An 18226-nucleotide genomic window follows, 5' to 3' on the forward strand; every position below is an offset into this window, starting at 1 on the left:
AAACCATGAGGTGTGTTACACAATGAACGGTCTACTTCTTTCGCCTACCTTGTAGAAGAAGTACTGCACGAGGTGGGCGATACGGACGTAGTAGAAGTGGCCATGCACCAACAATAGCTTCTTTAAGTGTTTCAGTTTAGGGATGGCATAGTCACTGTTTCTAACCGCTTGCCGCCCCTCTTTACCCTTTATACCTGCAAGACAAGAAGAAACTCTCGCTTCACTGCTGCAGCATCCAGTGTAAAATTTTAGCAGTGCAGAGCTTACAGAGCTTACAAACTACAGTTCTGTCATCATATATTATATATATTATTAGTTTATATTATATAAGTATTTATGTATTACTTTTTATAGAAGCAAAAAAAGCACGGGATTAAACTACAGTCCTAAATGAATAATATATATTCTAGTGTGTGTCTGTGTGTATTGGGTTCTTTTCAGTTTTATATAATTGGATAAACAGTTGTGTAAAGTTTTCGTCTTGAGTTTATATTTGTAACACTCAGTTTGGGGATTTTATTATAAATAAAAAAATTAATTAAAAAAAAGTACTGAAAGTTTGCCCTCCCCATCCGGTTAATCGAATAAATAATCGACCAACTAATTATGAAAATCGTTAGTTGCAGCCCTTATCCACACATACACTAGATAAATACCAGGGGTGGACAAATGATTAAATGTATGAAAGCTCAAATATGCTCACACAGTACTATGTTTTGGTTGCCCGGAAACCTACTAACATAATGTAATAGTCTACTGTATGGACAGCTAGATTGCTAGTTAAATGTAATTAACACAGTAATTAAAGGCATTAATATAGACGAAGGGGATCAAACAAGTGTATGATCATTACCTCTGAACATATAAGACATATAAGTTTTTAACGTAACACATCGTCTTTGTGAGCTCAACAAGTCTGGGGCTAGTGATTTGTAGAACTTACCGATGCCCACATGAGCCTCCAGGATCATACTGACATCATTGGCACCGTCTCCAATGGACAGGGTGATGGGAGAGCCTTTAGAATTCTTCACCATTTTGACTATCTGCAAAGTTTAATGCAAATACATGTATACAGTGTTTTCAGCATTCAACCCCCCCCAAACTCAAAAGACCTACTGAACTGAGACCCTGTGCATGTGTATGTGTGTGTGTGTGTGTGTGTGTGTGTGCGCGCGCTACATGTCAGACCTGCGCCTTTTGCAGTGGTGCCATGCGGCAGCAGAGCACAGCTGTACAGTTCTGGCAGATCTGCAGGAAGAGGCTCTTGTAGCGGCTGGAGTTTGCATCAGGGGATGTGTTCATTACTAACGACAGTGTGGCTCCATCTATGATGAAGCCATACTCCTGATTGGCCGTGGACCAACTCCTGAGCGACACACACACACGCATAAGGTTAAAAAATGTTTCAAAAGGACACTTTAAAATACTGGATAAAATGCATCTGGATAACAATCACTCCAGCAATGACTGTGCATGCATACACAAACCCTTCAGAAAAGCGTAATCGGTGTGGCATCATCTTATATATTTCTGATTAGAACACCTTTATTTTAAGCGGTTGTAGCTTTGAATGTTTTATATAGTTGTGTATTTACATGGTTTTTTTTTTTGACATTAAAACAATCGCCCGTAAATTTTATTTTAAGTGGGTGTTGAGTAAATAGGTTTTCTTTTATTTATTCATTCACTAGAAATCAAATGTGTTTAAAGGATTATCTGTGCTAATACATACAAATGTACACCAAACATGCAGTAGATAGATATAAGAGATAAAAAATGTATGGATTATTCTTTTAAAACATCAAAAGTGTGTATTAAAATATCTTTTAGCTGCTCTCAAAACATGCCATACGCATTAAACCTTTCACTTAGATTTATTTACTGTGCACCATAAATTGTCATGCCACTGTCTGGCTTGTCCTTTCAGGCATCGCTATAGCATGGCGAAAAAAAACAAGGTAGTTTGTAGGCTGAAATTGTTCCATCTCAGACATTCATAAACCAAAACAAAAAGCTATGGGTCAGCTGTTAGGATTAACGGCCTAATTCTTTTGTTTGTGATTCACAGAGGAACTTAATCTCCACTGTTTTCCCTGAAGTTCCACAGTGAAACCCAGTTTAAACTGGACTATTGCAATGCACTACTCTTGGGCCTCCCAGCCAGCTCCATCAAACCCCTTCAGATGATTCAGAATGCAGCAGCACGCCTCGTCTTCAACTGGCCCAAGAGAACCCATGTCACACCCCTCTTCATCTCCCTCCACTGGCTTCCTGTAGCCGCCCGTATCAAATTCAAGGCCTTGATGCTCACGTACAAGACCTTGTCTGGAACAGTACCCTCCTACCTCAACTCTCTCCTGAAGGCTTACGTTCCCTCACGCAATCTGCCATCGATTAGTGACCGACTCTTGGTAGTGCCTACTCAGCGTGGCTCAAGGTCCCTTTCCAGAACCTTCACACTAACTGTCCCTCAGTGGTGGAATGAACTTCAAACCTCCAGCCGGACCGCAGAATCTGTCACTATCTTCAAAAAACAGCTGAAGACCCACCTCTTCCGCGATCACCTAGCCAACCCCTACTTTTTTTTTTTTTTTTTTTTAAATAACACCTTACTCTGGCACTTTGTTTTGCTAAAACTCAATTAAAAGATCTCGTTTGGTAGCACTACTTATATTGTATCGTTCTCCGCTTGATATATCGCTTTGCTTGTATTGCCTCATTTGTAAGTCGCTTTGGATAAAAGCGTTTGCAAAATTAATAAATGTAAATGTAAACCAAGATGTCTTTAGTGAGACCTGGTGATTCCAGCTTTGATGGGTGCTGCGTCCTGCACTGCCCTCTTATGGTACTCCAGAAGGAGCTCATGGAGTCTTTCCTCTCGACTCCTCTCTGCGTCGTCCAGCGTGCGCACGGTCAGCTCCAGCAGCTCTGTGCCGCTCTGGAATAGGCGGCAGGCGTAGCATGTGGACTTTGCCGTCTCCATCTTGTCTCCAGTGAGAACCCACACTTTCATCCCAGCTCCATGTAGGGCTTCCATTGTCTCTGCAGCTTCCTCCTGCAATCTGAGACAACAAGCGAGAAATACTCAACACTTTTGGAGACAAAATCAGGTTTGGGGAATCGCACTGACAGTTATAGCTGAATATAGCATGGAACAGTATTATGAACTCAAGATCATGTTTTTCATTACGTCACCGTAGGGATGTGCGATATCTTATGGTTTGCGATATACCGGTAGAAATTCTCCCCACAATAAGAATGAATCTTCCTGTGATTATACCAATAAAGCCTAGTTGATGACGTATTTCTGTGTGCGAGCCATTCGCAGTTCTACTGCGGAGCGAAAACAAGTACGGCGGAAGGTGGACGTGAAGCTGAGGAGGAGTTCATCGCTAAACGAGGAGCTACCCCTACAATCTGGATCTGGTTCAGTGACAGAAAATCAGTTTTACTTTTAGATCAATGTTTATGTTTTTGAGGCTCTCGAGATCACAGCTATCACTCGTAGCCAAAAACAGTGGTGGACAGTATTATATTTATATCGTAACTGATATCGTTCTCGCAATAAAATACCAGAAAATATCGTGATGTAGTTTTAAGTCCATATCGCCCATCCCTACATCACAGTTACATCACATTTTCACATATGCAAAAGATGACATCATTAAATGACCGGTAAACCCGCAGCAGCTCTTACTAACTTTAATATTGGTGTGGGTTTAAAAAAAAAAAAACCTTAAGAGTATCAATCTAAGCCTTCAGTTGTTGATCAAAACAATTTAAAAAAAAAATGCATTTTGTACTTTATACCCGATTTATTTAACAGGAAACTCTTAGTAGAACGAAACCTTGTGGCACGTTTTAAATGAACTGGGCATAGAAGTAATGTTTATTTCATGATATTTTCTAAAACAGGATGCCTTCATGGGACCCTGCTCGTATTTGTAAATATTTGACCTGATTGTTGGATGAAATGGGACAGCCTAATTCGAACACTGGCTAAAGTTCCTTAACTCTGTGAAAAGATTTCTGTTTTGCTGATGACTGAGGGCGCAGAGTCTAACTAGTATACTATTAACCGCCTGCTATGCACATCAGGACACTGACTTGTCCTCAGCTGCAGTGCACACTGGGACACTGACCTGTCCTCTACTGCTGTAGCTCCAATCAGGCTCATGCCAGTCTCCACCTGGTTATACACAGCCGTGAGCTTGTCCTCACGGTCCTGCAGAGCCAGTCGAGCTTCCCTTAGACTTGCGTCTGCTGCAGCATACTCCTCTGGGCTCAGCTGCTTATAGGCCACACACAGGGTCCTGTAGCCCTCCTACTCACACACACACACACACACACACACACACACACATACGTGTTTGGTGTTTTACAGGTTCTTTCAGAGTTTTTCCCACTACCTCTACATTTAATACAGCGGGAAAAGTTAAGCGCAAGGTTACCGTAGCGTTGCGCTCAACGTGCCTGCGGATTTTGTCCACCTCATCTGGCCTAACTCTCGGAAAGATAGAGGAATCTGCCCCTTTGCAAAAAAGCAGCGTCTCACCTGAATACACAAACACACAGAACAGAACATTTCTTCAGACTTGCTTCAAGTTCAAAAGGTAAAAGAAATAATTAACACATTAGCTTACCTATCTTGGACCGGACTATGACGCTCATTCTCCGCCGCACAGGGTCAAAGTTGAGCACATGAAGCAACTCGTATCTGTGCAATTCAATAAAAGGAAAGGATAAAAGACCATGAACTTCCTTTATCGCACGCCGTCCCTTAAAAGCGGCACAGGGTGCTCACCACATAGCACAACAGAGATTGTGAGCGTAACTGTGAATCAGCCTTATAAAATATATTTTAAAAAATGACATGTAAATGTCATTACATAGGCTAGAACTGTTTATTTATTTATTTATTTTGCCAGTTTCTAACTGTGCCTAAAATCATGTTGCATAAGGAGACCGTTCAAACAATACAGTGAATACAGTCCGCCTGCTTAAACCTAGAAAACTAAATGTGCTTTTCTCACTTTCATAGCAATGGATAGATAAGATACGGCTTCAATCACTTCAGTCTGTTATCAGATACTGGCTGACAAAATGTCACATTATCAGACAAGAGCGTTCAGACACACCGTAAAGACGGCAGCGGACAAACTTATACAATGTTTACACCGACCTAATGAAAAGTTGCTAATAACAAGAAATGTAGTCAACAGAAGGTCAGCATTTACTTCCTTTTCGATGTTAGTCGAGTGACAAAGAGATGACAAATGAGGGTCGTGTTTTAATTCTTTACATTGTGCCAGCAATGATCCCCCCCACCCCCAGATAGTAGATCGGGTTATAAATGTAGAGTGTTTGGTGGAATTGAATACATGTCACTTCACTTTAAAAGGATAACCAGACTTTTAAATAAGTTTATTTCTGTACTTATGAAACACTATATGGCCAAAAGTTTGTGGACATCTGACCAGCATACATCCATGTGCACTTTATGAACCTCCCATTCCAGATGTAGTTCCCCGTTGCTGGTATAATAACCTCCACTCTTCTTAGAAGGCCTAACAGTAGAGTTTGGAGCGTGGCTGTGGGGATTTGTGATCATTCATCCACAAGAGCATTAGTGAGATCAGGCACTGATGTTGGTTGATTAGGCCTGGTGCACAGTCAGTGTTCCAGTTCATCCCAAAGGTGCACGCCACTCAAGTTCTTCCACTCCAACCTTGGCAAAACCATGTCTTTATGGACCTCGCTGTGTACAGAGGTTTTGTAAGGCTGGAACAGGTTTGGACCCCTTAGTTCCAATGATGTGAAATTATAACGCCACAGCAATACGAGGCATCCTATACAGTTGTGTTCTTCCAACTTTCTGGGAACAGTTTGGGGAAGAACCACATGTGGGTGTGATGCTCAGGTGTCCAATTATTTTTGGCCAGATCTTATAGTGTATGTGCAAATAAAAGGAAATTATTTCAGTTCAGGAAAACCTTTTGAACAGGATGATCAGTGTAGATTGTTATTTGTTTACGTTTTTTTTCTTCTTTCATTTAGCACTGCCCTTCAGATGCTAATTAAGATTTGTCTTCTTTGTATGGAGACATGTAACTAACAATTTACACTGATCATCCTGTTCAAAAGTTTACATCCCCCGGCTCTTAATGTATCGTGTTACCTTCTTGAGCATCAGTGAATGTTTGCACCTTATGTAATAGTTGTGTACGAGTCCCTCAATTGTCCTAAGTGTGAAAAGATGGATCTCAAAATCATATAGTCGCAGAAGATGCTGGAAAAGCAAAGAATGTGCAGGAAAACCTGGAGGATTTTTCTGAAGAACAGTGGGCAGATTAACTGCTCAGGACAAACAAGGCGCTCATGAACAACTATCACAAAACATAAAAACAGTCATGGATCATCCAGGTAACACCACACAGTATTAAGGATCAAGGGTGTGTAAACTTTTGAACGGGGTCATTTTTATAAATTCAGCTATTATCTTGTCTTGTGGACTATACGTAAACTTGTATTATGTGAAATAGCTTATTCAGGACAGTACTAAATAAACAACAAAGGATTTTATTGATCCCTCTTATTTCAGATTCTGCAAGGGGTATGCAAACTTTTGAGCACAACTGAGATATTATATATAGACACACATGCATGCACGCGCGCACACACGTGAGTAGAAAATATCAAGATGAAACTACTGAAGGGGTTTCCCCAGGCATCCCCACAATAAAGATATCATTTCCTGGTTTCATCACACTCTGCTCTCATGCCGTGCTGCATCTGTGCGACCCCATCAAATTAGGAAACTGCTTTACAGATTAACGGTGAAATTCTTTAGAGCAAGATAACAGAGCGCTCAGACAAATATATGGTCAAATCACAGCAGGACCAAGAGGTCAAGGGGAGAACGTAATGAATCAGTAACAAGAAGCTATGATTCCTGGTAGAATTTAACTCCTTATTCGCCCGGGATCCTCCTGGGCAAGTTCATGCTAATAACCATACAGTACTATAGTTTTTACTGTCATTACTAAATAATATATAGTAGTGACTGATTTATATGCTTTCAGATGAATAACTGAATAAGAAGTTTTAATTTAAAAAAGTGTTAAGAAAGCATATTTCCAGAGATGCTTGTTGAGTTTTGAACTGCTTTAAAAAAAAAAAAAAAGATTTGTAAAATAGACTAAAGTATGCCTATATAACACAAATTTTAATAATAAAACAGTTTTTGACGGTCAGGATGAGTCACAGGTTTTTACTTTGAGTGAGAGGAATACAACCCCTGGCAAAAATGATGGAATCACCACACCTGGAGGATTGCTTTTTTACTTCGTAGTAATTAAACAAAAATCACAGATATGACACAAAACACGTTTTTGCTTAATAGCTGAACATTCTGGCTTCATGAAACATCTCAAACTAATTCAATGAAATTATTTTAATTAATGGCGTATTGTTTTTTTCCAGATCAAGCAGAGGAAAAAATGATGGAATCACTCCATGTTGAGGGGAAAAAAATAAATAAATAATAATAATGTAATCCTCTTGTAATTTGCATTTCTAAAACAAATCCCAGCACAAGTCTAAAAATGCTAAATTAGCCTGCAGTTAAAAGGGAGTGTTTACAGACCTTAGGAACCATGGACCCAACAAGAGAGCTGTCAATTGAATGGATTGAATTGAAGGATTATAAAACTCTAAAAGGATTAAAAATCAAAAATTAAAAGACATCGGTTGTTCCCAGTCAGCTGTGTGTAAAATTTGTTGCGAGTATAAACAAAATGGGAAGGTTACAATAGGAAAACCTACGGGTAGACCAAGGAAGACGCGTCAGGATAGAAAACTCAAAGCGATACGCCTAGAAAACAGAAAATGCACAACAAAACAAATGAGAAACAAATGGACGGAAACGAGAGTCAATGCTTGTGACAGAACTGTAAGAAATCGGCTGAATGGAATAGGATTCACGTATAGAAAAGCCAGATGAAAACCAGCACTAACACCTAAACAGAAGAAAACAAGGTTACAGTTGGATGAGACGCAATCAATCATGGGGTGTGGATGATTTGATGAAAGTGATATTCAGTGATGCCATTAATTAAACTTTTCATTTAATTTGTTGGAGGAATGTTTCATGAAGCCAGAATGATCAGCTATGAAACAAAAACCTGTTTGTGATTTGGAAAAAAAAAAAAGCTGGGTGAACATGTGGCGATTCCATAATTGTTGTATGGTTTGGAAGTGGAGCAGAGTCTGAACTCTCTCAGCTTCAGCGCTGTGGCTGTAGTATTTCTGTGGAGGGAACGAATAGCACTTACTCTTCGACATCATTTTGCCTGTTTTTTATCTTCATCGTTTTACTGTCCAAACCCATGAAGGTGAACCCGTGCCTTAGAAAGAGAGCAAAGAGTTATTACATTGGTACACTTAGCGCCGATGATCCATGAACAAGGGTGAAGAACGCTGGCTTACGTCATGGCTCCTTTAACTAAAGCGACCTCATCAGGGGAAGACGCAATGTATCCCGTCTGTTCGGCCTGCTCGGTGTATCCTCCATCCAGCCCATCTATTTGGTCTGTGTCGATCTCGTCCGGCCCCGCCTCCTTCACCTGCACTGTGTGACACAGACACAGAGCCCGCAGGAAAAGCTCTTCCTTCTCCTGCGAGAGACAGAGAGAGAAAGGACACAACTAAAACACTGAGCACATGCAGGACACATGCATCACAAGGACACCGCTGGGATGAATGCTCCCAAAACACTCCAGAAGTCGTGGTGCATGGTATGGAAAAAGACAAAAATAAATAAAATAAATAAATAAATTTCCCCAGAGCCAATACCAAGTCAACCAGCTGAAACGTCCTCTATGAACACCTTAATGGTGCATTTGTGTAGAAATGATCCTAGACTTTAGACTCTAATTGCAAAGATATCTAAGAAATATTGTGATTGACAATATTGTCATGAAATGAGTATGGCTAGTTTCTGGTTGTTTCAGGCTTATGTTCAGATTTTTCCTGTGCTGAAATTAGCCTCACCCCCTGACCAAAGCAGAGCTATGCAGCTTTCCTCCTTTTTTTTCTCTGAGAAGCAAATCATAAGGCATACGAAGTTGCCACAGAAGGGGTGGGGTTGTTGGGGGGTCCAGGGGAAAGCTTGTTCATGGGGCAGTGGTAGCTACTGCCAAGCTGCCTCTGCTGGGCCCATGAGCAGGGCCTTTAACCCTCAACTGCTCAGATGTATAAATAAAATAAATGTAAGTCAGTCTTGATATGGACGTCTGCCAAATGCCATAAATGTAAACGTTTTCATTGCTATTCTAATTCACCATGCAGGCAGCTCTAAACAATAATACAGGAAACACCTATAACTGTACAGTATGAAGAATGGAGAGTAGCTCACAAGCCCAGCCTTCTGATGCAGCATGTTCATTGGCCCATCTGTCACACAGAACCCATCCACCTCACTCCTGGACTCTGTGTTTTTATATTGGAAGCCATCAATACAGCACTCGATAAACTCCATGTTGTTCTGGGTCAGCGTCCCCGTCTTGTCCGTGAAAACGTACTCCACCTGCAAACAACAGCGAAGGACAAACGGGCCGATGTCAACGTGAGGCCATACGCTCTACACTAGAGGTGTACGTAAGCGTATATACGCTTGCTCCCAAAGGAAATCTGACCAATCCTGAAGCTTTCAAATCCCTATTATAGTTCGAAATACTCCAATACTCCTTTTTTGGCAGCGTAGAGATCGCTTTAATATTTGTAAACAAAAAGAGGTGTACACTCAAAGAAAAATGAACACCCTAGCAAATGAACTACTGGTTTATAAGTATCCATGGAGAATTTTATTTAGGAATCGGACTGACATGTTATACATGTACTATTATTATTGCTATTCAGCTAAACTAATGCTTTCAAATGGTGTACAAAAGTCTCAGTACTGACAACATTTTGTTTCATGGTTACAACATCGGAGACGTTGTTGTAGTCTGCTTTCGTAAGCGGAACAAGTTAGATAACTAAATGTCCTAAACTCCTCAGTAAGAACGCAATTGATGTAACGCTACAATAGTATGCAGACCACCACATTTTAGAAAACAAACTCCAAGTTTGTTTAAAAGTCATAAAAATGATTCTTTTCAGGATATCACAACACAAGACCAGTGTTTTTTTGTTTTTTTGCCTGCTGATTGGTCCATCACAGGAAGGACTCCCAATACTTGAATTACATATTGCTGTATTGCATTCTAGTTATTGTAGCGTTTGGTTGAAAACAAAAATCATAAATTCAGCTAAACCGTGGACAGTAAAGATTCAGTCATATGTGCAACAGAATACTAAATACCATGACAAATGACAACTGGAATTAATTTTTTTTTTATACTGGAATATACTCCTTTAAGACTAGACCAATCACAGAGGCTGCGTTCAGTACCTACTGCATTCAATTCAATACCTACTGCTCGGCTGTTGATACAGTATATACTGATAATTCAGATATACTACTCCTTCGGCGTACAGCTTTTCACCTACTCTATAGTAGGGTAGTAGATATCCGGATGCAGCCAGAAAGTAGTCTAGTAAAGCATCACCCAGTTTAGATTAAACTAGAGATGCACCGATACTACATTTCTCAGCCTATACCGATAACCGATTATTCAGAGTGATATCTGATACCGATAGTTCTGCATTTTATTCCTTCTTTTAAATTTATAATAATTAATTCCACAATTCTAAAAGAAATACAAATAAAATCTATTCTCTCCATTTCAGCAAGTTGTTTCACAGTAACTGGTCTCATAAACAGAAAACACATTACTCAAATTAACATTAACACATGAACTAAATTCTGAAGATTAAACTAAGATTTTTTAATGTATTGAATGTTATTAATTCAGATTAACATTGACTGAATTCTAAAAAAACCTCCTGTTAGTCTCACATTCACTCACCACAAACAAAATCATTTCCACTTCATCACTGAACATGATAATATAGAATATCAACTTTTTTTTTATATATTAACATTAACTGGATATGAAATACACTACTCTACAAATATATTTTTCTGTGCAATATATACTTTATCAAGTCATCTTCATTTAAATCTTTCAACCGTGTACAGGTGCTTTAATTCAGCTCGAGCAGCGCAACAAAAAAATAAAGTTAGACTCGACGCTGAAACTCCTGCTTCACTGCTGCTCACTTCTGGTGTAAAATTTTAGCAGTGCAGAGATTACAGAGTTTACAATCTGCAGTTTTGTCGTCATTCCACACAAGACACATCATCTTTACACACAGCACGAAAGCGATGTGCTGTCCCGCCCTCTTATGATTGACAGGATATAATCCGCCTTGATCATCGGCCGATGGCCCATAGCGTGAAAAATAGCCTTTTATACACACCGGTGCATCTCTAGATTAAATATCCGCCTAAGAATTTGTGACGGAGTAGTTTTTCAGGGATTCTTTAAATCAACATTTTCATTCATTCTTTCATTCAATAACATAAAAAGAAAAACAACTGGTACAGCTGTTTCTAATCAGTAAGCGGTTACAGTGACATTGGGATTAAGTGCAAATGCTAGTAGTACATCACCGTATTGATGATCTTGATATCTGGCTCAGCCCTAACGCTCTCAACCCTCTGAATACCAGCTACAAAAAAAAAATTAAAAATAAAACGTATCTGTGACAAAGTGACTGATTACTGCTGGAGAATAATGGTCTCTCAGCTAAAACCATTTATTGAACCGAACAGTCTGGACTGGAGAGGGCAAATAATGTCATCTCAAAATTTATTATAGATTTAAAACCACATTATTTTCTGACTTTACAAGATCTCATCAGCTTCTAAGACCAAACGTGCAGAACTGACACTGGAACTTTGTATATTAGGTAACAGACAACGTGTATGTCATTACCTTAAGCAATTCTTTCAAAGACTGGTCACATATTACACCCAATTACACACTGTATTTAAAAAATAAATAAATAAAAATAAACCCGTTGGTTTAGACCTTGAGCCCTTTGAAATTCTCACCTGACCGAGCTCCTCGTTGAGGTCAGAGGTATTAACCAGCGCTCCTTCCTGAATCTCTGGGTCAAAGAAATCCTTATCCCATTTGATAAATAAGGAACCCAGGAACTTCTGCATCTCCACAGTGACGTACATGGATACAGGGATGATGAAGTTGAAGAGCACCATGAAGGAGAGGAAGTCTGTAAACATCTTCAGATACTACAAAATAAATGTAAAAATAAATTAATAAAGTGGACAAGAAAAATGCAACAACAACAACGAGGAAAAGAAAAAAAGTTATAATAATATATGGCAGGACAGGTGGCACTTACCAAATAAGTATCCTTCTCCTTCTGGGTTTCCTGGTTGTACCAGGCACTGTCAGGTCCTTCTCGGTTCTGCCAGATGTGCTTCAGCGTGGTGCATACCACTGCTTTACTGACCAGGATGGACAGATAGACCAGCAGGAAAGCATTGATGGACCTGTTAAGAGAAACGCACATAAAAGTAAGAGCAGTCGGGACCCTGCTGTCTGCTCGGCCGTGCCGACTTCTTCACCATTCACTTACTTCTCTACAGCTGAGCGCTTCTGCGACTTGCCCTGGTAGTTGAGAGCCATTTTTGTCTCCATGCCCGTGTACACCGCTACACCTGGGAACAGGTACAGCATGCGTGAAGTTAATCCTCCTATTCTTTTTTCTAATTAACATGATCTGTTAACCTTAGTCCATGTCTTCTGAGCTTAATTTTAAGCAATATAACCAATATTTACAGGAATGCATTGCATCTATAGACTAAGTTAGATGTGTGTGATGGGTTTATTTCATATCATACCCACAAGCTAAATGATCTAAACGTATTCACACATTCAATCTGGGTTTTGAAAAATCACTACAGTTCCAGAGAATCCGGGGGTTACTGTCCGTATGGGTATCCTCTGAGGGTGAAGGAGTGTGTGCATGGTGCCCTGTGGTGGACTGGCATCTCATTCAGGGTGTATTCCTACCTCACATTCAGTATTCACTGTTACTGAAAATGAATGAATGAACAAATGCATTTTCTGTTTGAGCCAAGCACATATTGGACTTCCATCCATCCATCCATTTACTGTACCGCTTATCCCACAAAAGGGTCATGGGGAGCCTGGAGCCTACCCCAGGGGACTCGGGGCACAAGGCGGGGGGCGCCCTGGATTGGGTGCCAACCATCGCACACTCATTCACACACTACGGACACTTTAGAGATGCCAATCAGCCTACAACACATGTCTTTGGACTGGGAGAAGAAACTGGAGTACCCAGAGGAAACCCTCGAAGAATCTGAATCGAACCCCCAACCCCGCAAGTGAGAGTCAAACATGCTAACCCCACCTATTGGACTTATTGGAACCATCAATACAATTTTAATCTCAGTAAAAGTTTCAAATGAATTACGTTGACCCAGACAGAACGTATGGCTTAAACGAAGACTGCACCTACCGTAAATCTTCTTGGTGTTTTTTAAGGTTGCACCTTTCAGAAGCAGGTTCTCTGGACCCAAAGATCTAAAGAACACAATAAATGCAGCTATTACATCACTGCAGACCCTACCAGTGACTCTACAAATGACAGTAATGTAGCAGATGTCTGGACACAGTTAAGTGAGTTTGCTTGGCGTGGGCTGGTCTCGTGAAGGACAGGGTGTGTGGGGATTTACAATACATTACTCACTGTCCAAGTGACAAATGACAAGTGCTTTGTAGCAGTGCTTGAGCAGCGTAGCTTTGCTCTGACATAATGTTTGTTCGGCATTATGGGTCAATAGAATAACGATCAGAAGAGGAAAGTCTCAGAGATCGCTGAAGGGGACTGAGACACAAAGGTGGATGATCAGGAGAAGTAGAGCAAGGACAGCCTCACCTTACTGGCGACTCCTGCTCGGGCTTGTAAATGTGCATCCGTCCAACAAACCTACACACAAATCACTCACGTTAACAAATAAACACAAAAACAGAGATCGTGACCTTGGCATGGCTACGTACTAAATATAACTGATCACTGCCTCCAGATGTTTTAAAATGTACTGATCCATTTGTGCTCATCTGTAAGTCTTCATTCTATGTTCTAGAAATCTCTCTACACTGTTACCAGCAGACGAGATGCTCATTGGATTTGACCCAACCGTAAGGAGTACTGGCACTGAGATCCATTTCAAAAAACTTCAAACATGCCAGAGGGTATGTAGAACTTTTGCTGATTAGAACTATAAAATAAATAAATAAATAAATAAATAAATAACTACATACACACATACACACACACACACACACACATATACACACTTTTTTTTAATGTCACCTTGAACTTTATAAACACATGGTTTTAAAATAAAATCTTTTTGAGGAACTGTATTTGAGAACATTTGCGATACAGGCTTTGGTCATATTTTAAGAAACATGCAGACCTGAATATTAGTCAGTACCGAAGATGAGCGAAGTGTTTCTGGGTCATCAAATATGACAGCCCATCATGTTCCAATATGCAGATGGAGGCCATGTAACACCGGTTTACCAAAGGGAAATTAGTGTGTGTGGGGGGGCGGGGGGGGTTTGGATTGGGTATGTTTTTACTTTGCATATTTAAACAGAATCTGGATTTCCTCATGTGTTAACACTAGTGTCTTTTTTTTCCTGCTTTACATCAAGTTTTTGGTGATGACTTTAAAGGGATCTCAGCGTTCTGGCTGAGCTGTTGCAGTGAGCAAAACCTGACAACAGGGGGCGCATGAGAGCTACTACTTGGCACAACGCTGTGAACAACAGGAAAGCACAGATTTCCTAAAAACATCTAATGCTTTGTATGGTCTGTTTGTGTTCACTGTGGATCAACTGGATGACCGGTGATACACACAGGTACCTACAGTAGCAGTGAAACTTCGCTGTTTCCTCCACGGAGAAAAAATAAAAACCAAGTATCTTGGTTAATACTCTAACCAGGACCATTACCAAGAAATGCTCGGTTCAACTGAGGTTAACAACTTTTTTAAAAAAAAATTTTTTTTACTGAAATGCACTGAGCTTGTGCCAGCAAGTATTGCAACACACAAGATGAGTTCATACTTGTAGAGGTCAGGCTGGGGCTGCTCACACTCAATGGTAGCAACGAGCGACTGCAAATCCTTCTCGGTATCTGGCACAGTGTAATGTGTCTGAAAGATAGATCGAAAGCACAAAAGAGAAAACTCAGTATTATAACGTCCGTGCAAAATAACCCACAGATGTGTCCGATAATGGGCTGAAGTGCAGAGCGGAAGATGACAAGTTGCAGAATGATAACAGGATGTGGGTCAACTATTTTAAGAATCAGTTCAAATTGAGAAGAGAAAAAAAAAAAAAAAAAAAAATACCAGCTATCTGGGCCTCTGCGCTTCATCTTAAACTGGAAACAAACAGCTAATTTAGGCACGGCAATGAGAAGTCTGTTAACAGAGCTACAGTATGACCTATGTCACGGGACGTGTTAATAAGCTCACTTTATGGTTGGACTCCCCGTCCAGGCTGGCTGTGGTGACGAAGCAAGTATCGTCATCTCGACTGGAATGCAGCAAAATGAGGTCACAGGGAAAGGTCTCATCCTCCACAACCTCCACTATATCACCCACCTGCAAAGTAAAATCCATCCAACCAACGTGAGACACTTGATAAATCGGTTGTTTTTAAACAGGAAGACATTATATTTACATTTATGGCATCTGGCAGATGCCCTTATCCAGAGCGATTTACATTTATCTCATTTATACAACTGAGCAATTGAGGGTTAAGGGCCTTGCTCAAGGGCCCAACAGTAGTAGATTGGCAGTGCTGGGGATTGAACGTCTGACCTTCTGATCAGTAACCCAGAGCCTTTAACCACTGAGCCACCACTGCCCCAGATTTAGTGGAACCTTCAAATGTCAGCTGTGGAGGGAGAGGAAGAAAATAGAGGCAGCAGGTAATGTGTGATGATTCTCATCTGTGTCGTATTACTGGCAGTTTAATTATTTGCGTCACTTTGTGCTAGAGGGACTTCTGTAAAAGATAGAATGCATACACACTCACACATACAGGCCACGGAGCTTGAACCTACCAGAGCGAAAGTTGTGAGGCTGGGACAAACCCAGTGGGTTTTTTTTTTTTCTTCTTTTTCTTTTTTTTTTTTTTTGAGTGTGTGGACTGAACAAACAAGCCCAGCACTCAGCTAAAATTCCACCTTCCTCCACACCCTCACACACCAGAGATCTCCAGTCCTTTACTGGCAGAACTCGTAGCCAAACACTTTCTGATCAGTCTGTGCAGCAGAGCACTTTGTGCTTTCTGGTCCTTTTCAGGTTTCATACATTTTTCAGCTGCTCCGCTTTAACAGCCTTTTTCAGATCGTGTCACAGAGTTTAAGTGGGATTAAGTGCAGACTTCGGTTACGGAACATTTCCTCCTCACACGCTGACGGACTCCCTCGTTGTTGTGGGGTTTTTTTCCCCCCTTTTCATGCCGCAAAACCCGGCCTCTTTTTTTTGGGGGGGGGTTCAGATAACACAGATTACCAGGCGTCGTGGTTTAACGTTTCCTAATACAACTAGAAATTCACTTGTGAATCTAATACTGCAGTTGGATCAAGTCCTAGAGCAGCACAACAACCTTCGCTTCACCAAGTTTCATATGTTCCCTGTTTCATATGCAGTGGTCCGTTTTATCCATGCTTATCTATACGTCAAACTTTCTCCAAAAAAAACAAAAACAAAACAAAACCCACACATTACAATAGTGATCTGGAACAACTAGGTGGGATTAGAGTGAAATCACGTAAACAAAAGCATGCTATGAAGAACACGAAACAAACCGTGGGTGTTATGAGACCAAATTCAGACTCCAACCATCTTCTTTCCATTATCGTAAACAATTTGCAAAGGATTAAAAACACAACAGGATGTGTTGTCGTAAGAAATGAATCCATCATTAATCCTTATACAACAGCAATTTCCGAATTATTGCAATGTTTTTGTTTAATTACAAACAGGTTATAGTTGCGTAACATTATTATTTTTTTAATCAGTAGTGGAACGTTCACAAGACAAGTTAGTTCATGTTATCTTTCATGTTAGAACAGATATAAACAGTCGTTTGTTCTCAAAGTTATATAGAATTTTTTTTTTTTTTTTTTAAATAAGCCTGTCCTGAAAACTCCTATGGTAGAAAACGTCCTGACAATCTTACTTCCAAAGCACTGTCCCCTTAGAGAAAAACTCTGATAATATGCTGAATTACTTTTGTTTTTTTAAATCCGATTTATTATTAGACTTGGATTATGTGTAACATCTACTTACTATACAAGTCCCCGTGAATGAGCCGTTACCATAGAAACGATGACGTGATTAGAACGAGCACATTAATACAGGCTTGTGATTTAAACTACATCCAGAGCCGGGCTGTTACACACAATTAACCGACACCTTCTAACCAGTCCGAACAGGCTGTCGCAGAGATTTTTCTGTGATTGTCACGGCCAAAAATGCTCTATATTGTTGCGGCTTTTTTTTTCTAAATTTGCTTTTTTTGTGGGTTAGGGTTCCCCCCTTTTTTTTGGGGGGGAAAGCTACTTGAATTGCCAAAGTTTCAGTTGCATGTGGGTAAAGTTTAGCATTGGTGCATAATTATAACCACTACATAACTATATAACGTATGTTATGAGCAGCTCTGGAAAAGTCCCCGTGTATTATGAACTTAAAATATCATTGTAATGCGTTGACACCGTATTGGGCAGCTCTTAAATAGTTTATCTACTCTTAGCTTGAAGAAGCATGGACAAACCAAATGTGGCAAAGTGCAACTGATGTGAAAAGACTGGTGTGACTCCAGTAACCAGCAAGAGAAACAGAGTGTGAAGAGGAACTAGTGAAAAGTAGCAGAGACTAGGCAATAGTTTAGGTGTGGCCCCGAAGCTAAAATGTTATAAGTGCATCTTTCGCAGCTGCACGCTATAGCTGGTTTTAGAAATGTAGCTCATTCATGGTTAACACTTGATTTAGAAGCATGTGAAATCGAACATGCTCGTACATACGAACCCGTGTCCTTGAAACACTGTATTCGTTTGGTCCCATGACATACAATAAATAAATGAAATCAGTTTGTATCCTGGAAATGTAAAATGTATACAGTGTAAATGTATGCAG

At 40.2% G+C, this 18226-nt stretch overlaps 1 protein-coding gene across 5 annotated transcripts in view; it reads right to left on the reverse strand.

Moving 5' to 3' along the window:
• atp11c (ATPase phospholipid transporting 11C) overlaps positions 1-18226 on the reverse strand; it is a 79736-nt gene that overhangs the window by 14177 nt on the left and 47333 nt on the right. For all 5 annotated transcript variants that reach the window (XR_008386556.1, XM_053630864.1, XM_053630865.1 and 2 more), the window contains exons 6-22: positions 15554-15682; positions 15141-15229; positions 13942-13992; positions 13522-13586; positions 12613-12694; positions 12376-12526; positions 12065-12262; positions 9419-9589; positions 8491-8678; positions 8337-8408; positions 4647-4720; positions 4455-4558; positions 4146-4327; positions 2799-3065; positions 1192-1369; positions 944-1046; positions 49-194 (exon numbers count right to left, since the gene is read on the reverse strand). Coding sequence is in view for 4 of the 5 variants with exons in the window: in XM_053630864.1 (XP_053486839.1) it covers positions 49-194; positions 944-1046; positions 1192-1369; positions 2799-3065; positions 4146-4327; positions 4455-4558; positions 4647-4720; positions 8337-8408; positions 8491-8678; positions 9419-9589; positions 12065-12262; positions 12376-12526; positions 12613-12694; positions 13522-13586; positions 13942-13992; positions 15141-15229; positions 15554-15682 (2250 nt within the window). In the remaining variant the exon portion in view is untranslated. The remainder of the gene's footprint in view (positions 1-48; positions 195-943; positions 1047-1191; positions 1370-2798; positions 3066-4145; positions 4328-4454; positions 4559-4646; positions 4721-8336; positions 8409-8490; positions 8679-9418; positions 9590-12064; positions 12263-12375; positions 12527-12612; positions 12695-13521; positions 13587-13941; positions 13993-15140; positions 15230-15553; positions 15683-18226) is intronic.

The sequence above is a fragment of the Ictalurus furcatus genome, chromosome 8 (genome assembly GCF_023375685.1).
Source record: "Ictalurus furcatus strain D&B chromosome 8, Billie_1.0, whole genome shotgun sequence".
In the NCBI taxonomy this organism is placed as follows: Eukaryota; Metazoa; Chordata; class Actinopteri; order Siluriformes; family Ictaluridae; genus Ictalurus; species Ictalurus furcatus.